Genomic DNA, 24,179 nt, shown 5'->3' with positions numbered 1-24,179 from the left:
TCAATTACCCATTAAGTGGAATTAAAGTATGATGTTTTAAATATAATTTCAGCTTATTTAATTAAATTATGAGGGGTTTATAATAGTATATATTGCAGGAAATTTGTGTAGAGAGGATTTTAATACTCTTCTATGTTTTAAATTATAGGAGATTTCGAAGTGAGTGATTTCTATTAATTGTGGCGATATTAAGATCGTATTCAAGGTACGTTCGCGTACTTAGTATAATTTTATTGATGTAGTAGCATGCTAAATGTGTTTAATTGATTACAAGTATTATTATGCTAGATTTGGAATGAAAATTATGATTTGGATGTTATTGTTGATTGAATTATGAAGCATGATTCATTTGTGATGGATTAATGGATGGAAATTATAGTTTGGAATATTGTTTATGAACCACATATTTATTTATGGCATGTTAGAGAGCATGTTTAATTAAACTAAGTGTTTAATTTGGTTTAGAATATTGAAAAGGAATTTTATTATGGTTCATATAATTTTTATTGATGCTTTAAGCATGGAAAAGGAGCTATTTAAGTGTCTTTGTACACGAGGAATAATTTATAAGTTGGTGCCTTAGTGCACTTAAGGTGTTTTCAACACCGAGGGATAGGATTTCTGGCGCATTATGCGTTTAAGATGTCATTGGCACCGAGGTAGAATTAAAAAGGGTTCAACATTAAATATTATGTGTCACTAATTATTCAAGAGTTAAATTGGTATATTCGATTGTTTGATTAATTATTGTTGGTTGAATGATTATGGTTTGAGAGTCATCACCAAGTTTAATAATCTGTAAATAACGTAAAGTGAAAGAGATTACGCACCAAAACTCTTGGAACGTATATACCTTGAGTATGAACATATGGGGGGAGTTATGGGGTTTTATATTTAACCATAACTTCTAATGGAGTACCGGACGCTGTACATTCCTTTGGGGGAGGTTATGCGCAGGAATTTCGCCACTTACAAGTGGTTATTGATGTTGGCATGGTTAGCTCCCGTGTCAGTAACCTTAATTTATTTGGGGGAGGTTAGTGGAAAACCTGTTCGATGCGTAGTCAATACTAAATAAATTATGTAGTTGTCTAGTGAGAAGTTTTGTTGAATGTTGTATGCTTGAAAAACAGGTGCAACAAGGTAAGTTGTGTGTTAATAGGTAATTGCATGTTAGTGTGTTAAATACGCTTATGTACTCAGCTTTGTTGATTGCGTGTTTTGTGTGTTTGTTGGCCTTGTCTTTATCTTGGCCCTATGATGAGCCATTTTAATGGAGAGTAGTGGAAACAAGTAGAGAGAAGCTTTTCAGTTGATGAAGAATATTCATGAACGGGCATGAGTGAAGAGCAAATCATGCTAGTTTCTATAAGTATATGATGTGTTTAAGCTTTAATTATTTATGATATTATTATTATGCATGACTAACGCAAAATTTTTGAAGTTGGTTTGGTTTTAATAAGGGCCTATAATGGTTCCAAGTTGTAGGTTGATTTTATTTTACTTCGTTTGACTTTGGTTTGACTTTACTTTCGTTGATTGCCTTTTCAAGTTGACTTATTTTGAATGGTTTTGAAATTAGTCTTCCGCTGTGTGTCTTTGATAGTTGCCTTAGCCGTTTTCACGGTGGCGGTAATGTCTTAGATATTTCTATTTAAAGTTTTAAATAAAGCAAAACAGGTGTTTTAAAAGAAAGGAATTTCTAGGGTTTTACATTTAGGGTTAACTAATATTTCTAATATCATGTATGTTTCTATGATGCTTCCTATTCCTTCTAATATCATGTTAGTATCATGTTAGGGTTAAATATTTGATTTTTATTGTTTAGTAACATGCTAGGATTTGTTATTAATCTTGTTAGTATCATGCCTAGGATCTTGCTAATATTATTATGCTTTATTGAGATTATTATTATGGTTATTGTTGTTATTATGTTGCTTGATATATATTATTGTTATTTCTTGATCATGCCTTCTCTTGTATGTTTAAAGGGAATTTGTACTTGTAATCACGCTTAATAAGATAATTAATAATCTTGTTTAGGTTAATATGATTATAATTCAAGTTATCGCCAATAATAGTTTTGTTTGTGCATTAATATTCAACCAACATAGATAAACAGGTTTAGGGTTAACCTATTGATTGCATGATAGTCAGAAAGCGCATATGGATACGAGAAGAATAAAGTAGAGGCTTATTTTTAGGGCAGGTTCAATCTCTTTTAAGTTGGATTTATACCTTCATCCCCGAATATCCAATCATGGTTCCAGACCACTATGGAGTTAGCGATCTCAGGGATCGTGAAGGGGTGTAACCTTCATCTTGTGAACGGTTTACAGGTTCCTAAAACTTGTTGGCGACTCTTTTACTCTAGCTTCCTTCCCTTTGGACGCCACCATGCTTAAGTGTATGATCACAGTGGGGCTCAAGTGTGGGATGCTTGAAATATTCCCTACAGTTTTTTGGCGACTCCACTGGGGAGGATTTCTATTTTAATTCCTAAAATTTATTTTGGCAATGATTTAGAATGAGTGGATGAGACTCGAAAAGTTCTAAGTATTTCATGTGCGTAATTTTGATTAACATTATTGGCATAAGCATAAAAAAGGTCTGCATTGGCAAGACCATCCGTAATGCGTCAAAAACATAGGATCTTACATGTAGGAAATTAGGGAAATATCTTTTCACAACTAAAGTCGAAATAACGCTGCGAAAAAACTGAAAAATTCAAGAACGAAAAGCTGCGAAGGCATATAGGAATTAGTGCGGAGAAAACAGCGCCATCGCCAAGCGATGGCTCTGTCGCCTGGCGACAGTAATTTTCGTCTGGCGACAGTGCCATCGTCTAGCAACAGGCACTGTTATCTCGTGCTGAATTCTTCCAATACCGAGCCAGAAATCTACCTTCTTGTTTCGACTAGTTTCTAGTACTGTTTACTCAGTTTTACTTCCTGATTGAGTTTTTTCCTTTTTTCTGAACCCATATGTGTTCTACATATGACCATAACCCTCTGGGAATTCACACTCCATCTACCCAATCGAACGCTCCTGGCAACAAAGGGTACATCCGAGTTTGTTCAATTCACCAAACCGTGGAAGCGAGTTTAACTCGCGGGGTCCCATCCACTCGCTCCAACCCTTCCAAAGGTAAGGCTTCCGCGCAGTGCATCCGGAATCATAACCATGGACCCTCTTTGACTAACCCATATCCTTGAACTTTAGAGAACTAGAGCCATGGTTAGGTTGCAAACTCATTGCATCATATTGTGCTTACTTGACTACTTGTGCATTATTTGCTTGTGCATACCTACATGTGACTAAACTAACCGTTTGGTTTGACTTGTGATCATAAATATGCTTAAATAAACTAACCAAGGACTAAAGGACTTTTCTTAATTAATTAATTAATTTAAGCCAATAAATATGTCTAAAGTCGAGTCATAGTTCCTTTGAGTCAACCCGGATTTTTATTCCCGTATACTGCACAAGAGTCAACTTATTTTTGTCATATCTGGAGTTCTGGGAAGATTTACGAGTCGTACAACCTATGGATCTGTAGCCCCGAGTTTTATCTTTCATTTTCCGTTGGTTTCGTCCAATTAGGATTCACAGATCAAAAGTTATGACTAAAATACTACAGCCTGTCCAGTTTAGTGCACATACGTGAAGTCTTAGCTTAGTCTTTGTTTGAGTCTAGTCACATGGTCATGACACGAGTCAAACATGCCACTTACACTCATTAATCTTAGCACACACTTTGCGAATATGTCACCATGACCATGTCTTAGGTTCATGCATGAGTCGATTTTTTCCGTCATTTGAGTTAGGGGTCCACTCTATTACTAATTTTTCCATATCTCTCCATCTACATTACCCTTCCATACATATCTCACACTTTCCTTCTTAAACACTTTCTACAGTCACATTCCTTCATCTTACATGCTTCATTCATACATCATTCACCTAAGTACACTCTTTTCCCATCCATGCATGTTAAATCGAGTTTGAGTCATGTGATTGGCAAACAAAAAAAAGGTAATGATGAAACAAATGCACAAGGCAAGCTTCTCACCAAGATTTCATGCTTTCTTCTTCTTTTTTCATCCTTTCCCCAATAAGTCTATCATAGGCACCTTTTATTTTCCTTTAGATTTATTTTGTAGGATCTTTCTTTTCCTTTTAATAAAATGAGCATTTATTTCCTTGGATATGATCATTGCATTGCATTCATAAAAAATAAAAATAAAATAAAAAAAAATAAAAAAAATAAAAAAAAAAAATCCATGTCGAATTAAGCACAAGGTATACTAATGATTTGAGACACCTCTTGTAGTCATATCATATCACTTTCACCTTTTACATTTCAAATATACAACCCTTTCTTAGTAAAACACTTTGAGCTTCGTCTAACGATAGACCTTTCATTTTTTTCAACCCACATCTACCTAACCTTGGGATGGGATGGTGTGCAATTTATGCAATTTATGCAATTTTCAAAGAACAAAAGCTTGAGTGATTCAAAAGGTTAAAACAGCAAAAAAAATAGAAATAATAAAAGTGTGCTAAAGGGCAAGTGTTCCAATGTCTTTGATATGAACATGTCTTTGGTATGAACACATCTCAGATTGAGTCTCTTATCGAGTGCTCGGTACCGTGCCTGAGAAACATGAATGCCAAGTGAGTGATAGACCGCATGATCGGGATTGCCCACACTTATCAAAAAAAAAGCCAAAGAAAAAAAACGAGAGCAAAAAAAAAAATAATAAACAAAATAAAGAGCTCAAAAGTGAGAAACCTCAAGCATAATAATACAAAGATTCAAAAGCAAGGTTGCACACCTTGGGGGCTTATCTAGGGTCTTGAGCCTTTATCCCCTTCTTCTTCGACCTTTAGCCTAACCACCTTACAACCCTTAAAAAGACCTCTTTGAGGTATACACACACTTGTGCGAGGTTCGGCTAGAGCTACGTTCGGTCTGATTCCTAACGGATACGTAGGCAACCTCAAATTGGGGTGCGGCCGTAATAAAAATGCATTCATATTTACATTCATACATGATCATATCAAGGGATCTCCAATGCTCATCCCTATCCATTTAGAGCTAGACTTGGGGGCTTGATCCCTACATTATTAGCTTACCTAGCCTAAGAGTCACCATCATTTGATTCTTCTCAAAATGTTTTTCCATACACTTAGCCTTTGCAGCCTAGTTTTAGTGTCACTTTCACACACATCACAGATACATAGACAAATAATCCTCCTCTTAGGAACCTTTTGTCATGAAATCTTGACACAACGTTTGAAGCATGCCTTGTCATATCAAAATCACTCATCATTGCATCACAAAGTATGAAGTCCTTAGCCTCCGTGCCTAAGTTGCCCAAACACATTTATCATCAAGTCAACAATCGAGATAGCCTAGGATGTTATAATCCTTGCACCATGAGAAACAACATCAATTCATACATTTGACTATACTCATTCAACATGCACCACTCAAACACTCACTTTGATTCTTTTTCGCGTCTTTCTTTTTTCGGGAGAAAGTCGGTACCTGATAAGTGACTTTTATGTCACTTTTAGGGTATTTATCGAGTCGTTTCTCGGCTTATTTTCCAATAGTTTAACCCTATTTGTCCTTTATTTCTTTTATTTACTTATTCTCGTCTTTTATCTTTATTTCGAGTATTTTAGTAGTTTTTAATAGTTTTTAGCTTATTTTTCTTAATTTATTTAATTTATCTTATTTTCTATGTTTTTAGTTTTAAGTTTTTAGTTCTTGTTTTTTTTAATAAGTTCCTAGTTTCTTTTATTTTCTTATTTTATTTTATTTTCATATTTGTTTTACTTTATTTTATTTAATTTCTTTTGATTTTATTTTTAAGTTTATTTTATTTTATTTTATTTTTATTTCATTTTATTTTGTCCTTTGATAATGCCCTCGTGTTTTTGTTGTAGGTCGAGTTTGGTGTTTCGGGTTTTAAAGTCGTGTTCGAGTTCAAAGTCCGGGATTCGAGGCACAAATTTGTTCCAAAGCTGCTGCCTTATTAACCATCACCACACATTTGCTTAACCTTCACCACACCTTCCACCACAATCACACCAACAAACCACCTCCAATTCTTCCCCACGCAAACCAGCCGCACCACCGTTCTCACAGCCCAGCATCACCGCAATCCCACACACACACACCAACAGCAACAGCAAACCAACAGCAACATCGCACTTCCCCTGCTCCCTCAGCTCACAACCAAACCACCTCCAATTCTTCCCCACGCAACCACGCACCTCACCCCGCAACACCACCAACACCAAATCCACCAGCAGCTTCTCCCTTGCTCCTAGCTCCCCACGCAAACACCACCCAACACCACTCACCGCCAAAACCGCTGCAACACCGCACCTTCCGACCACAAGCACCTCCATTTCAACCCATAAAACCCACGAATTGCAGCCACAAAGCTCGAATTGAGCCTCAAATCGATGACCCTTCAGAGCGGACGCTCTAAGATTCGAAGCGGACGCTCCATTTTCATTCTAATTTCCCCAATTTAAAGCAGAAGATCGGAGCGGACGCTCCGATTTGGGTTGCGTGGCCGCTCCTCATCTCCATTAAAAATCACGTGATTTCTTAAGCATTTTGAAATCTTACGGCTGAGATTCATTGGGTTAATCCAAGGGCCCGATTGACAATGATCAGCAGTGATTATGGTCGTTGATGATGATGATGCGTGAATGGTGATGTTGATGATGAAATGAGAGCAGTGAATTGGAGGAAGGAAGAATCGGATCTGATTGTTTTGTTTTGGGGGGGATGGGTTTTATTTTACTTTCTTTTTAGTTTATTTTATTTTATTTCTTTTCTCTTTTTATTTCTTTTATTTGTTATTTTATTTTCTTTATTTGTTTTCTTTTATTATTTTAGCTTGTATTATAAATACCCCTTTGGGGTTATTTCCCACAACTTTTAACTTTGAATCAACATTAATTTACCCTAGATTAGATTAGATTAGAGTAGTTTAGTTCCTTTATTTTCTCTCTCTTAGGGTTAGATGAGTGTAGAGAGAGAAAACTTGGATTTTTCATGGAGTTTTTGGGATTTTGAAGAAGCATTTTGTGGATTTTTCCTCTCATAAATTCAATGAGTCTTCCTAACTTTCTCTCACCTTTATTGCTTTCATTTATTATTGTTTTTGCTTATTTATTTGTTATTTTGAGTAGATTAATTAGTTTATTTGTTTAATCTTGTTTTTATTGTTATTTTTATCTTGTTTTCCATGTCTTTCTTCATTATGTTAGCTTAGGTTTTGTTCTAGGGAAATGGATGAAGGTTATGTTAATTAATTTAATGATTGATTGTGGTTAGTATGAAATTGTTTCTTGATTATTGTGTATGGATGATGCTTTTATGGATTAGAATCTTTCTAGCTAATTGATTCTATGTTCTTAATTGTATTTTCAATCAATTGCGCGAGAGTGAGTTGGTTGAGAGCCCTAAATTCTTCCATACCTTTGCTAGGCTAGTTGCACGAGAGTGAATTAGTTTAGTAGGATAATTAACATGCTTAATTATGCGAGAGTGAGTTAAATGTGTTAATTGTTCCTAATCAAGGTCACTTTCATCTAATTGTATGATGTTATTGAATGTATTGATGTAATTGGATTCCACTTTCCCTAGTTTTAGTTATTTGCTCTTAGTAGTGTTTAGTTGAACCTTTCTCTATCTCACAAGCTTTCCTAGTAGTCTAATTAACACAAATTGATACACTTAGTCCTTTTGGGTTCGACCCTTTACTTACCCCTATACTCGTATTAGGGTAGTTTAGGTTATAAATAATTAATTTGATTAGGGTTAGTAGACCAACGACACTACTTAAATCCCGCGATCAGTACCCTCCACAAAAATGACGGAAAATTTTTGTTGTTCTGCATTTTTGAGTTACACAATCACAATACAATACACACACGAGTCATGTACGTTGAGTCATGTCACCTCGAATTGAGTCTAACACATATGTCAAAACACATTAAATCACACAAGAGTCACACACGTGTCAAAACACATTGAGTCAACCTCAAGTCAGTCAATCACCTTAAGAAAATCACCAACAAAGTCTTTTGGAAATCTTTTGATTTTTACAGGATACAACCATTCAGCAAAGCTCCTGTTCGCAGCCAACCGAACGATCTCAACAAACGTTCAAGTATCATAAAGCTCTTTTTCTCAGAGACCTATGGGCATATTATTCAAAGCTATTTTGTTCAGAGACGCGTGGACATATCATAAAGCTCTTTTTTCTCAGAGACGCGTGGGCATCCTATAAAGCTCTTTTGTTCAGAGACGCGTGGACATATCATAAAGCTCTTTTTCTCAGAGACGCGTGGGCATCCTATCAAAGCTCTTTTGTTCAGAGACGCGTGGACATTCCTTTCAAGCTCTATTGCTCAGAGACGCGTGGGCATCCTATCAAAGCTCTTTTGTTCAGAGACGTGTGGACATTCCTTTCAAGCTCCATTGTTCAGAGACGAGTGAACATCAACAGCAGCGAAGCGCAACCACAACATCAACAGCAGCGAAACTGAAGATGGCTACAAGCAGTCACCTTCGACGACGTTCCATAGGATGTAGAGTTTTGCCAAAAACAATAGAAGATGGCTACAAGCGGAGTTATCTTCGATCATATTCCCTAGGATGTGGAAGATGGTCATAAAACAGTAGAAATTGAAGGCAGCTACAAGGGGAGCAGTCTTCAGGCGATATCCCCTAGCTTGAGAAAGATCGTCAAACAAAAATCGGTTACTCTAGAGACGTGTGCACGACGGTGCAAGATACGCGTTTCTTAACTCGTTTATCTGTTTTAAATAACTCTAGTTTTCAGGTATCAGCGTTACAAGAATGATTTAGGATCGCAGAACGTTCTGAATCATTCTCCATCCCTATCGCTACTTTGACTTTTGTTTTCGAAACTTGCGTTTCTCCAAACTCAGTAAAAGTGGGGGCTTCTGTAGACACCCAAATGTATCTCCCCAAAACCAAACCCAGTGATGAATATCCTTCACGTCATTTGATTATCGAATGAGGTGAAAGTGTGAAAAATCTAGTGATGTGGTTGTTTTTATTAAAATATCTTTCTTTCTGTTTTTGAATATTCCTTTTTATGCTCTATTTATGAAAATAGCCAGTCCAATTTAGTTTGGTCCATGGTAAGGGTCCAATAATAGTATAGTGTGATCGGGCTCGAAAAGAGCGTTCCAACGATATATTATAAGCCCAATTCCGATGAATAATGAGGAAGTTATGGTCAAAATACTAAATTAGGCCCGAAATGATTTATATGTGGCCTAATGATCTAGAGGAGGGCCTATTAATTATTTATTCCTAAAGTTATTAGGATTGAATTTTAATCTTCTAGAATAATCTAGAAGTTTCTTTTAAATTCTAATAAGATTAGGATTGATAATTATATTTTAAGAGTTTTATTTGGAATAAAATAAGTGTTTTATCACAAAACCTGATTTTAATCTGATCAACGCGGAATTAGCTGCTTAATCATATTAAGAAGAGGATTTCGCGTACAAAGCGCGTCTCATCTTTTAATTAGCGCCAAACGACAGAGTTTGTCGCCAGACGACAGTGTCTGTCGCTTGGCGCTAATGTCTGTCGCCGAGCGCTAATGTCTGTCACCTGGCGCTAATCCTGTCGCCTTAAAAAAGATGTATGTCGCCTGGCGACAGATGCCAGTTTTATTCCGTATAGAACTTGAAGTATTTTCTATCGTTTTCAAACTATTTTTCTATAAATAGGGGTTGTATCTCCCCATTATCATTCATGACCAACAATCAACAATCATCTCTTTCTCTCTCTCTCTAAAAGCTAGAAGCTTCTTCTCTCTATTCTTTTTCTAAACCTTCCCTTTTACAAAATTCCACATACATTAGTTCTAGACACACCTAGCCAAGTTCAATGTTGCCTTCGCCCAAACCGTGAAAGGTTTATAATTTATGAGGGTTTGGTCCCGAATCTCTATTTCAATTATTTAATTTAATTATTTATTATTTTCCTTGAAGTTACTAACGCATGTATTTTGTTTTTAGAAAGAGATACGAGGCATCCAAGTAAGTAATTTAATTATTCTTTTGATAGAGAATTCATGCTTTGATCATTTTGTTAATTCCTAGTATCATGTTAGGATGTTTTATTGCTTCCTAGTATCATGTTTAGGGTTAACTAATATTTCTAATATCATGTATGTTTGTATGATGCTTCCTATTCCTTCTAATATCATGTTAGTATCATGTTAGGGTTAAAAATTTGGTTTTTATTGTTTAGTAACATGCTAGGATTTGTTATTAATCTTGTTAGTATCATGCCTAGGATCTTGCTAATATTATTATGCTTTAATGAGATTATTATTATGATGATTGTTGTTATTATGTTGCTTGATATATATTATTGTTATTGCTTGATCACGCCTTCTCTTGCATGTTTAAAGGGAATTCGTACTTGCAATCACGCTTAATAAGATAACTAATAATCTTGGTTAGGTTAATATGATTATAATTCAAGTGATCGCCAATAATAGTTTTGTTTGTGCATTAATATTCAACCAACAGAGATAAACAGGTTTAAGGTTAACCTATTGATTGCATGTTAGTCAGAAAGCGTACATCGATACGAGAAGAATAAAGTAGAGGCCTATTTTTAGGGCAGGTTCAATCTCTTTTAGGTTGGATTTGTACCTTCATCCCCGAATATCCAGTCATGGTTCCAGACCACTATGAAGTTAGCGATATCAGGGATCGTGAAGGGGTATAACCTTCACCCTGTGAACGGTTTACATGTTCCTAAAACTTGTTGGCGACTCTTTTACTCTAGCTTCCTTCCCTTTGGACGCCACCATGCTTAAGTGTATGATCATAGTGGGGCTCGAGTGTGGGATGCTTGAAATATTCCCTACACTTTTAATATCAAATTAACATCTGCTCGATTCATCAATTCAATATTGCTATACTTTTACAAGCAAATCACATCTTCTCGATTCATAATCTGGTTGTAAAGCGTTAAAACAATTCAATAAGAAATTATCATGCAATATCAATAATCTATAATAACAAATTATCCCTTCATATTAATTGTGGATCCCCCAAAACCCTAGAATTAAACTACTCACACTTAAATAAATCTAAACTAAACAAAGCAATTAAAGGAGACATGAATAAGATCAAAATAAAGAAAATAAGTAATAAAGGAGATAAGAGATAGTACCAAAAGAAGGAAGTATAAAATTGCATAAACCAAGAGTTTAGAGAGAAACAAGAAAGAGAAAAATCTAAGAGTTTAATTAAGAGGAGAGAGAGAAAGAAAGTAAGAAAGAGTCAAAAGAAGTAAAAGAGACAGTACTAAACTCGCTTAACAAAAGCGTATTTATACTAAGCTAACAAGTCCTAAGCTTAAACGAAGTAAATCCGACGCTTAAACTCTTCCAGAAACACGCGCCCGATCAGGCCCGCCTTTTTCTTCATGGGTGCTTCTCTTGCGAGCCGGTCGGGCGCGAGGTCGAGCGAGGGATGTTGCTGTTCTTGTTCTTCCCTGCCGGTCGGGTGCACCTCTGGGCGAGGTGGCTGACCGGGCCATGACTCTTTGGGCGACTTGGACTTCTTGCTTGGGCTCATAACTTGGCCCAAACCAAATATCCTCCTTGGGGCTTTAATCACTCGGTCCAATGCCTCGTCTTCTCATGAGTCGATCCCTTAATCACCGGTCCGATGACTCCAACCGGCCTTGGGCTACGAAGGATGGTCGTGCTCTTCCAATGCTCGTAGTTGCTCCAAATAATTCCGGGAAAATGCTCCAAGTGTACAATTCCCTACAAAACTCAACCAAAACTACGAAAACACTAGAAAACACAAATTAGTAATAAAAGTGGCTCTAAATAGCCAAAAGCACTACCAATTATGACCAAAGGACGGGGAATAAAATATATATAAAATAGACTCATCAGGCTAAAATGCGGCATCGGTTCTCCATTCCAAAGAATATTAAGCCTTATCGATGTCACACATTGCATTCTTACTTCCACCATTGGCATCGGAAGATGAAGCTCCATAAGTGATTCTCTAATAAAACTCCATCGAAGCCTATCATAGGCTTTCTCAAAATCAATCTTAACCGCCATGTACCCCACCCATCCTTATTTGTTCCGCATTGTATGCAACATCCCTTGCACAATAATTATGTTATCTGTGATTTGCCTCTTCGGAACAAAACTACACTGAGTCAGAGAGATTAAGGTTAGTAGCAAACTTTTAAGTTTATTAACAATGAATTTCATCACTAACTTATAAACAATATTACATAAGCCTATCGATCGAAATTACTTTGTACTTTGAGGCCCTTCAACTTTGGGAATAAGAACCAAAAAAGCATCATTCAAGCCTTCCGGGAATTCACGGCCCTCCAACACATTTTTTACCAACTCGCACACACTAGGCCATACCAAATCCCAATATTGTTGAAATAAAATTGGTGGAAAGCCATCAAGGCATGGCGCTTTGAAGGGCTTCATACTTTTCAGGGCCTTGAGAATTTCACACTCTGCTATCGGTCGACTCACCTTTTCTCACTCCTCATCACCAATCAAAGGAAAATAATCATGAATTAAATTTTCCTATTTCATTTCCTTCCTTTCCTCCTAGAAAATAATTTTCCAAAAATTAAGAACCAATTCTTGCACTTGATCAGGCTCCGACACCCATTCTCCTTGTCCATTTTGCAAAGTCTCAATTCTGTTCTGTTTTCTTCTAATCACAGTAGCAAGGTGGAAGTATCTCGTGTTTCTGTCTCCGTACACAATAGCTTCCGCCCTTGATTTCTGAAACCACAATGTTTCCTCTTGATCAAGTTTCACCTCCATCTCTTTTCTCAAAGAAGCTTCAAATTTCAGTAAATGCGCTTGTCTTCCTTGAGCCAAAATTTTCTGAATTCCTTCTAATCTTGCCCACAATTCTGAATTTTTGCGAAAGATATTATGAAACTCTTCTCTGTTCCAGCACTTAAGCTTTACAGCAAAATCCTTCAAATATGGGACAATCGGAGCAGCCTTGTTCCAGTTGGCGTACAAAAATTCTTCGAATTTTTCATGATGCATCCACGCAGCCTGGAAACGAAAGGGTCTATTTACCATAGAGATTGGTGCAAACCCATTTGTACTAATTAGTATCGGACAGTGATCCGATTTTAATTTGGGAAGATTTCGTACAGCCCCTTCTTCAAAAAGCAGTCTCCATGCTTCGTTTGCTAGTCCTCTATCAAGTCTTGCGAACTTGAAAGTCTCCATAATCAAACCCCAAAACCATGTATGCTCTGGACTCGAACATCCTAGATCAATTAAACATTATTCTCAACCCAATTTGTGAACTCTAAGCATCTCCTCTGCATTTCTGAATTGTTGCTGCCATTGCGTTCACTAACTGACATCGTCTCATTGAAATCACCAACTAGCAGCCACGGACCAGAGTAGTTATTTCGAATTTTCTCTAAAACACTCCATAAATTTCTTCTCAGAGTACTATCAAGGATTGCATACACTGCCGAAAACAACCATGGGTCATCCCCAATCTTCTTAATTCTACTGTCATATGTCGCGAATTTTCATCATAGGGGGGTCACAGTAACTTTATCCCTACGCCAAAATAACTAAATACCTCCACTAAATCCTTGAGCCTTAATTCTCCTCTAACTCAAAAAGCCAATTCTAGCACAAATATTATCCGCCTATTCTCCACTTATGTGAGTCTCAACAAGAGCTACTACCATAGGATCATTAATGCGCACAAGTTATCGAATCGAACTTAGCTTATTTCCCACACCTTGAACATTCCATACTAAAAGTTTTAAAGACATAAAAAATTCCGGAAGAATATGGAACCTGTCATATACCTCCAAACTGTCCAAAGGAACATTAGGAAGAAAACTTAGATATGCATCCCTGATCGCCTTAATCGGGGCAACCGTCTCGATTGGAAGAAAAAACCTTGCCAGCATCTCTGGAGGGTTGTGCTGAGGGGGCAGGAACGTATTCACCTCGAAGAACATCTTGTTTGCCAATGGGTGGGTACACACCAGTGTGGGTCCCTCCGTCTGGTAGTCGATGAATGTCTCGTATGAACAAGGAATTCTAGTCACCATATTAGTTGGGACTTGATAACTCATTGTTCCCCTCACTCACACTACTTCTTTCTTGTCGAAGCACTATAGGAGTTGATGAAGCTACTTCAAAGAAGTTTCCTTTTCCAGTTAGAGTTGTGGACAAATCAGAACTTTTAGGATCTCTAATTGAATTAAGAGAATCTAAAATATTTATCACATTAGTATTTTTTAAGGGAATTTTTTTATTCTTATTGACCATATTTATCTCAGAAGATTCAATTGCATTATCTTTTGAGTTAAATTTGTCAATATTCTTATTGGAAATATTCTGAGCTATCTTTTTATTTCCATATTCAATAGAATTTCCCAACTCAGCCGTCTAGTATCCCTCAAAGTGATCACTAGCCAAAGACTCAGCTCCATTCCCTTGAATAATATTATTCCCCTCCAAATTAGCTCCTCTAATTTCATCCTCCCCTAAATTTACAACACTCTTGCCAATTATACCACTATCCTCTTCCATCACATCATCCTTTTTCATAATGGTATTATTTCTTTCCCAAATAGGATCTCCCACTTCCATGTCCCCTTCTTGATCAAGCACATCAAACCTCTATCCCTGAATCCTAGGCTTTGAAGTCATGGATTTTTCTTTGTTTCCTGAAGTACTTGCTTTTTTACCTGCACCCTTTTCCATCGTATTGCCACCAAGAACTGGTTTGTTGACTTTGTTATCTTGAGCTTGTTTTTTTTATTGATCCGGCTTAGTCTCGGGAATATATTTCCTCTGTGGTCTCCGGAATAGCATCCACCATCCATATCTACCTTCTTCTTCCGGTCGAGCCTTATGAACATTAGATTCTTTAGCAACACCATCACCAGCTTGCTCTCGAATAATGACCTCCCCTGAGTCGGCTCCTGATTTAAACAGGTTGCAGCCATCCTCCTTGTGCCCCAAATGGCCACATTTAAAGCAAATTTGTCGAAGTCCCTCATGTTAAATTTTCCCTACACATGCATTCATTCTAAACTTTGATAACAAAGGCTTAGACAAATCAACTTCAATGCAAAATCTGATATATTGACCCCTATCCATGGATTCACTATTCCTGCCAATTTTAATAACCCTTCCAATCTTCGATCCAATCTTTAACAAGAACTGCTTATCGAAGTATTCCACTAACAGTTGCGGCATATGTACCCACGTATTCAGCTTCTTAATCGGAGCTTCATCTGCTACAAAATTTGGCTCCCATTTACGGATCGTTAAATAACTATCTCCAATCATCCATGGTCCTTGAGTTAACACCCAGTCATAATCCTCCATATTGTTGATACGAACAACATAATATGCATTCCCAACATTAGTTAAAGCAATATCCCCCTTGAGATGCCATTTCAGCCTTAGTCTCTTAATCAGTACTTCATAGCTCATTCTCTTGTCAAATAATTTGATAATTAGGGCAAATTTCCAAGGGGCACGCAGCCGCTTGTTCTCTTCCTTAGTCAGAAGGATTGTTAGGCAACTCTCATCATCCGAATCACAATCAAGAGGGATATCATCATCCAATTCCCTATATTCCACATCATTTCCAAACCCTTTTCGGCCACCCTTGGCCTCCTGAATATAAGAAACAGGGGCCTCTGGAGGCTTATTCGCTTCCTGTTCCATTGAATCAGCCATGATAGATTCCATCTCAACAACAGGGGATTGCTCATTTGGAGAAATCTCGGAAGAATTTCTCTTAAATTTCTTATTTGATCTTCGTAGAAGGTCGTTTTCCTCAATTGACAGTTCTTGCGCTCGTCGCTCATTTTCACTCTCCATTTTAACTTGAAATTTTTTTATAGAATCCATCACATAACCAACCTAGTTAAAAGTCTTTATAAGACAAATATCTAGCAATGATTAAATAATGTGAAAATTTTGAGACTTATCACCCATTGGGGCCCAAAAATGTGAAATAACAAAAGAACAAATAGCTGCTTGAATTGATAACCTCCATCTTTGTACTTCTAAAATAACTGATAGTAGAATTCAAAAGAAACATATAACTTCTTTTTCACTTTCCTCTTCAGGTTCATCATCAATTTTGTTTCTCTTACCATTTCCTTTCTTACCTTCACCAACATCTTTTTAAGGTTCATTAACATCATCTAAACCCAAAAAAGTCCTCCACTCTGCCTTCAATAATTCATCAAGATTTGGGCCTTTCTTCATTTTAGAAACACGTTGGACAGGTTTATTAGTATAAGGAATACCTAACACATCAGCCATATCAGCACTATATATATGAATAAGGTATTCCTTTTTACCAACAAGTAACACTCTAGACTTAGGATTAAATTGGATTACTAAATACTTGTACAAAATTCTTATAATCTTCTCTTGATAGTTAAGATCCAACAAACCACCAAATCCTATCTCTTTAACAGCCTTCTTCTGCTCTTCACTGAATATTTCAATAACTTGATAAACTTTTAAAGAATTAGATTTAGTACCAACAGTAATATCTTCCATGCCAACATCAGTACAAGAGCTGAAAAAGAAAAAAATAATAAGAAAGTAATAGTAAGATATAAAGTGACTTGAACAATTTATTATCAGAGAAAGATAAAACCAGACTATGAAAACCTATAACCAAACAATACAATTTTGAACCTAACTATTAAAACCTAAATCAAAACAATCATAATTTTAAACTTGACTATGTAAACATATAACCAAACAAACATAATTTAAAACCTGACTATCAAAACTTATAACTAAACAAACATAATTTTAAACCTGACTATCAACCTATAATCAAACAATAATAATTTAGACCTGATTATCATAACCTAAAACCAAACAATCATAATTTTAAAACTCATTATGAAAATATATAATCAAACAATCATAATTTTAGACTTGACTATCAAAACCTATAACCAAACAATAATAATTTAAACCTGACTATCATAACCTAAAACCAAACAATCATAATTTTAAACCTGACTATGAAAACCTAAAATCAAACAAACACAATTTTAAACCTGATTATGAAGTCACGGAAATATCATAACATCTGACTATAATAAAACAAAAGCAATATGTTTTTTTTTTTTTTTTTTTTTAGGAAAAACAAAAGCAATTTAATATAATGACTAATAGTACTATTCTATTTTCAAACAAAAATAATATAAAACTCTAACAAAATTGGTCTATAACCTAACAAAAGAAGTTTAATATTAAATAGTGTACTATGCACAAATATCTAAATAAAAAAAAATTCACATTGCTCTTTATACAAAGTAATAAACAAAAAATTGTTTACCTAAAAAATTAATTATCTTCAACTACAACTTTTCCCCGTTTACAACGAGGTATCTTCGAGGGAACTTCTGAAATTTGGCTATAAATGGATTTAAGTAAAAAAACAAAATCAAACATTCAAAAAAAGGATTTATAAACATTGAATAAGTGAAGACGAAAGAAAATTGTATAAAACGAATTAAAATACCTGTCAGCCATAGATAATTGCAACTCCTTTTTTTCTAAAGATTTTCTCTTTTTATGATCTTTAGGATAAACTTTCAAAGGTACGAAATCTTATAATTTTGGGTTTAAATCACCAGACATTGAGAAAATAGAGTAAATGGAGTGATGGAGAAAATAGTGGGAGAGTTGGAAAAAAACGGTCGAAATAATAAAGTCACTGTGAGAAAGAAGAAGAAGAGTTTAAGAATTATATGATTGAGCTGCGATCGGGCCGCTCACGTGTTTTTAAATGAACCCGCGAACGACCCGTAGATTATAATTAACCCATACAAAAGAACGGACTCACCATGAGTCCGTTATACACAAAATATTTCATTTTACATAAAATACATTAGTAACCAAAAGACATTATATGTCCTTGTGTTTTTTTTTTTTTTTGAACTAAAAGGTATGGGGAGAGAGTAGCATTACATTTTATATATTAGGCATATTATAAGTCATTAGTTTTTACTAGGGGTGTCAATTTGGGCAAATATTTTGATTTCAGGTTGGATTTAGATTGGACAAGTTATTGGTTGTTAATGGTTTTGATACAACAGGTTATTAATTAAATGATTTCGATACAACGAAAACACAACACAATTTATTACGTAGTAGGTTGAAATTTTGGCGATGTCCAAAATAACACATGGACGTAGGCAAGAAAACAATAAACTGTGTATATTAGGTAATGACAAAAACATATACAAGTTAATGTTTTACACACAAACAAATCACGAAAATTAGTCTAATGTTTTACGGATCAAAACATGCGATCCTCTTCCATTTTCTCTTTTTTCTCTTCTGCGATTCTTTACCTCTTCTATTCTCTTCTATGCATAATAATCCATCATTCATATCGGAGTTTTAGATATGTGTATTTAACATATACTAATCACTTCTCTAATTTGCACAAAACACGTATAATCTCATCTCTAATTTTCGAACCCTGTTTTCGAATAAAACATACTAATCATTGAAGCAATTGGATTAATGAAATTGATAATCAAAATATATAATGAACGAATTCATGATCGATTTGGTGAACAAATTAGAGAAGAGAATGATCATGGGCGGTTATTAAGATCCAAGGCTCAAGGAAAAGGAGGAACTAATTTTGAATTTTAATTTTTCGATTTTAATTTTATATAGCAATAATATTAAAATTAGATTTTTGAAAGTTAATTATGAAATTCTAATAAAGAATATTTTCTGGAATAAAAAAAATTATCCAAATCAATAATTGAATTTTTTAAAAAAAAATTAAAAAAATCATTTTAATTAATTTTAAGATAAAAAATAAATCAAAAAGAAATGTCATGTCATAAAATTCATCCAATAGAAATGCACCTTGTATGCATGTTATGGTAATCATTTGTTCTTTGTAGGTTTCTAATAATGCTTTCTCTTTTTATTAAAAAAAATTCTCCTGCAAAAGAAAGAGTTTTCAATCTATTTCGAAAGACAAAGGTTTTTCGACCCCCTTCAAAAGACAGTGTTTATCTCCACTTTTCGAGGGAGAAATTCTTACTTTTAAATCTATGATTGTAGATCTAATGAGTTGTTGTGAAATTATTAAGATCACCAATTTTTCAAATACAATCAGATGAATAAGAAGGAAAACTATCATCACGGCTACAAATCCAAGACTGTATTTTTCAGCAATATATGCGGGAGATGCTGCACAATGTAAGATCTACCCGACAATAGTAGTTTTTATGAAGGAACTATCTCCTTTGTAGATGTCATATGACAATTTATTAATCAATTAATTTTAGAAAAAATTGTCAAAAATACAACATTTTAGTGATCCGCCAAAAACAAGTCAGCCTTTCAATTATTTCTAAATAATACAACCTTAATCCGCTTTAAACAAGTTTTACCGATTGGTAACCTGGTTAACAGGTAGACATGCGTCATTGTTTGATTGGTTTGATAATTTTTTTTTTTGTACTACTTTTTAAATTTATTTAATGTTTCAAATTTTTAAAAGATTTAAAATAAAATTATTACATCCTCCGTTTTTTTAGTTGACACCATTTGACTTTACATTATTCATAAACTACACCTTGACTAGCCTCTGTGGTTTATAACTATGATAAAACATAATCAAGTGGGATCTTGTTTGAATCGTCTCAATGTATATTTTATTAAAGAAAATTTGTAAATTACCACCCAAATAACATACCTATTTTCAAATCACCTCTCGTTAAATAGGTTTTTTTTTTTTTAATTTTATTTTTTATTTTACCACTCCTTAAATTAGAAACGCATTTATTTACCCACCTTTTTCAAAAATCCGGTGGCGTCCCACCTAACTTATTTCCCTCTTTTTTTTTTTTTTTTTTTTTCTTATTTTCTCTTGATTTCACCCTTTCACTATTCTATTGCACTCAACTAAACCCTTCTTTCATTCAATTTCTTCAATAAATTGCTGAAAAATCATCAGTCTTCTGCCTCTTTCTTCATAAATTCTCTGTCAAGTGTCAACCACCTCTAATGGTGGAAAACCCCCAATTGATTTGTCCCAAGAACCCTAATTGTGGAAAACCCCTAATTGATTTTTCCCAAGAACCTTAATTGTGGAAAACCCCCAATTGATTTGTCCAAAAAACTCTAATTCGCAAATCCACCAATTTACCCCAATTGCAATGGGCGAAGAACCCTAATTTAAGAAAGAAAGAGAAAAAAAAGGAATCATACCATATTGCAAATTGAGCGTCTTCAAATGTGGGGGATTTGTATTCAAATACTAAGTAGCAAAAACTATGAGAAGGTGGAAATTGGTGAAGGCTAATTGAATTTGGGAGTGTTTAAAGAAAAAGATCGGGGGGAAAAACAGTAAAACGGCTCAATATAGCCGTTAGTAGCCATTAGGTGGGGGCCACTAACTGAAAAGCCACCGGATTTTTGAAAAAGGTGGGAAAACAAATGCGTTTTTAATTTAAGGGGTGGTAAAATAAAAAATAAAAAATAAAATATTTAACCGGTGGTAATTTCAAAATAGGTCTGCTATTTGGGTGGTAATTTACAAATTTTCCTTTTATTAATATCCACTTTTTATAATTTTACAATATCCAGAATTAGAGATATTAATCGTTAAAATCGTGCGTTGGCAAGCGTAATAAAAGAAAGTATCAACTAAATAAAAACAGAGGTAGTATTATTTAGGAAAAAAAAAACCACCCACCAGCAGCACCCCTGCTAAAGCGAAGCCCAACCACTACCCCCTCTCCACCCCCAGGTGCCGCCCTCGCGTCAGCCGGCCGGCCGACTAGCCCTACCCCTTCCCTTCCCCCACCGCAAGCTGGCGCCCCCAAATCTAAAACCCTAACCCAAACTACCCCAAATTTACACCCAAAACCTAAATCGCTTCCAATTCATTAAGGTTTGGGTTTCGGGTGGTTTAGGTGGGGGTTTTAGGATTGGGGACGCCGGCTCGCGATGGAGGAAGGGGAGGGGGAGTTCATTCCACTGAGGGGGAAGGGGAAGGAGTCGATTCGAGGAGGAAGGGAAAGGAGTTCGTTCCAGTGAGGGGGAAGGAGTTCGTACCAATGAGAGGGAAAAAATAGGGTGGTGTGTGGGTGTCTGTATAGGGGAAGGGAAAGGGTTGGGCTGGTTAACCGATTGGCACGAGGGAGAGGGAAAGGGAGAAGGAGAGGGAGGGGTTCTAGGGCGGTGACCAGGGTGGGAAGAAGGTGGTGGTGAGAGCTGGAGGTCGTGGGAAGGGTTGGTGGTGGGTTGGTTTTTTTTTTAAAAAAAAAAAATAATATTAATAATACTAGGAGCTAATTAGCAGTTTTTTTTTTTTTTGTTTATTTGTACTTAATTAGGTTTTAATTAACTCAGCAGTTTTAACGAAAAATCAGTCAATCTGAGTACATATCTTGGATTAGCCCTTCAATCTAACTCTCGTACATTACAGCAAAAGATATTAACATTCTAAGTCTAAAAAATTACCCCACTGAAGCATCAAAGCAAGACAAAACAGTCTTGCCAAAACAATGCAGATGGAGGTAACAGAATCACCTTCACAAGTGCATGTATAAGTTGCTTGTTTTCCAAAAATTTACTGAGTTAAATATTCAATCATGATAATAATTTTAGTATAAATCACACGGGCAAGTTCCTTAACAGATGAAGCGCTCGAGTCCACTGAGGATTTTGTGAAAGGATAATTCTCCTTAGTATTGGCACCGCTCCAGCAGCTAATATTGCTGAATGATTCTCACTGTCCATACTCAGATTGTATAGAACAGCCAATCCAGCTTCAATAGCCCTCTCGCTACCTTGCTCTAACAACTTCACTAAAGAAAATATACCCCCATGAGCAGCAACAGCTCGCGTTGCATCTACCACACCTTCAGAAACTATCCTGTTAAGTTCTACCACAGCAGCCTCCTGAGCATCAGCTGAGAAAGCAGTTTTTATTTGCTCGATTAACCGTGGAATGGTCTCATAAAGGGCAACTTCGGTGGTAATGGGATTCTCAAATGGACTTGAAAAGAATCTGAGCCTAACTAGGCAGGCTGCAACCCATTCTTTGTAATCAAGAGGGATATCGGACTTGAGAATCTGCCGAAGCAATTTTGTGAAATGATTTAAGTTGACAGTCCGTCGGAATTGCTGATAATCAAGCAACTTCGTAAGCAATCTTGAAGCTTGTGAGACAGCAAGCCCAACATCTTCAACATAAGCCACATCAGGCTCCTCATACTCAGCAAAAGTTTCCATATCTGGCAGAAATTAAAAACAGGAGGCAGAGTCAAACAAAGACTTCATAGCAAACAAAGATGAAACATTTATTTGTAGGGGTCAAAGTAAATTTTTTTTTTTTCCTTTTATCTTTTCTCAGTCGAGGGTTGAGGAAAAGTAAATGACGGAGCTGACACCCTCTGTAATTATCAGAGATTATCAGTGCAGATTTGAAGTTTGTGCATTACGTAACAAACTTTACAGCTTTAAAAGCATGCAGAGTGAGCCAGAGGAGCTATCGACTGTTTAATCAGTTATCTATTTATACGAGGGGTGATAAAATGTATCTCATAATATGAACAAAACCATCCATCCTAGGATATATAAGTAACATTAAAAAGTTCAAGCGTATTTCTGTTTTCAGCACATCAACTTAAGCATCTGTTATCTTCACTTGATTTGTTTTCAACTGATTAAACTGATTTTGTCCGAAATTGAAGTGTTATGAAAAGTAAAAAGGCACAAAAGAAATGGAATTTTGGTAAGAGGCTGCTCCCATGCCTCTGAAAATCCATTGTAATCTACATTACCCCTTGATATCTTAGCAAGAGAGACTGATAGGGATCATAAAAGGTAACTGTTGGAAAATGAATTTCCACACAGAACTAAGAGGTATAGATAATTATGAAGCCGTTCATTCTCATGAAAGACAGGCCAAGAAGCCAGATAACAAGCAGATAATTGAAAGACCTATATAAAAGACAATATAAAGAAAAAGTAGTATTCCCTCTGTTCCACTGAGACTGTCCATCCATATCTCATGATACCATGAACCATAAAAATGAAGTGGACATACTCCGTGTGATAGAGGGAGTAGGTTCCTAATACAAAAAAAAGTTGCTTTCCATACCTCTTGGAACTTTTTGTGTGAAGAAATTAATCAAAGCCGACTCAATTTCTGTTGCAAGGATGACGTCTACACATTGTTCAATCATACTCCAGTATTCAAGGATAGATGCAACTTTTGTTTGTAAACTTGGGGATTCAATCTTCAAAATATCAACAAGATGAGCAGCTAGCATTGAGTCTAGCATACTTTCCCTGTAAAAAGTTCCAAATTTTAACGGATAAACAACATAAGGATGCAATTTGCACAAGGTTCAAGCTAAAGGGAAGCTCAGTATAGCATAGCCTTACTATACTAATCTGACTCATAAATTACATGGTTGCAATTACAGAAATGGTCATGGGAGGTTTTTTTTTTTTTTTTTTTTTTTAAAAAAAAAAAAAAAAAAAAAAAAAGCACCACTACAAGAAAGAAGTACCTTGTAATTTATGAGTATAGTGTGAGATAAAACTCTTAACAAGAAAGAAGTGGAATTTTGTAAAATTGTGAAATTCACTCTATGAAGGCTGTGAAGCGTGAAGTTACACTCAAGACGTGCTCGGTGCTTCTCTGACATCATGACCACAACTGTGACTATACCCACCAGGCATATAAACGTGTGTTAGGAAGTTATAAAGATTCCACGGGAAAGTTCGATTCTGTCCATTTAAATCATCCAGAGTTCCTAATTTGCTATTAGATTTAATTCTAAATTTTGGAAATTTATAAAGTCTGCCTTTTGATGTTGCATGATAAAACTAGGAATTAGCTTTCAAACGGTCAAACCCATGCAAATGCACACAGTAAAGTATGAAGAATAGCAGGCATCCCCTCTGAATTCAGAAGTTCTACTCACTGTAAATTTATTCCTTTTATCGCAAGTATTTAAATCCTATTATCTCCTACCCCAACTTGTGCTACCCTTTTAA

The 24,179-nt window shown here is 35.6% G+C and overlaps 2 protein-coding genes across 2 annotated transcripts; both read right to left on the bottom strand.

Annotated features, from left to right (window-relative positions):
* Window positions 1-12,191: 12,191 nt before the first annotated feature.
* LOC145565054 (uncharacterized) lies at window positions 12,192-13,337 on the bottom strand. The gene is made up of 3 exons (XM_081625165.1): window positions 12,723-13,337; window positions 12,379-12,614; window positions 12,192-12,267 (listed from the first exon to the last, which is right to left on the bottom strand). Exons 1-3 carry the CDS (start codon window positions 13,335-13,337, stop codon window positions 12,192-12,194), a joined length of 927 nt encoding a protein of 308 aa, XP_081481291.1.
* Window positions 13,338-21,720: 8,383 nt separating this feature from the next.
* On the bottom strand, window positions 21,721-23,459 carry LOC145563805 (uncharacterized). Its single transcript, XM_081624225.1, has 2 exons — window positions 23,275-23,459; window positions 21,721-22,405 (listed from the first exon to the last, which is right to left on the bottom strand). The coding sequence occupies exons 1-2, from the start codon at window positions 23,456-23,458 to the stop codon at window positions 21,783-21,785; spliced, it is 807 nt and encodes a 268-aa protein (XP_081480351.1). The 5' UTR covers window position 23,459; the 3' UTR covers window positions 21,721-21,782.
* Window positions 23,460-24,179: the final 720 nt, after the last annotated feature.

This window comes from Chenopodium album, chromosome 10, assembly GCF_948465745.1.
Source record: "Chenopodium album chromosome 10, dcCheAlbu1.1, whole genome shotgun sequence".
NCBI lineage: Eukaryota > Viridiplantae > Streptophyta > Magnoliopsida > Caryophyllales > Amaranthaceae > Chenopodium > Chenopodium album.
The sequence above is the reverse complement of the archived record's forward strand: the minus strand, read 5'-3'. Positions and strand labels throughout refer to the sequence as shown.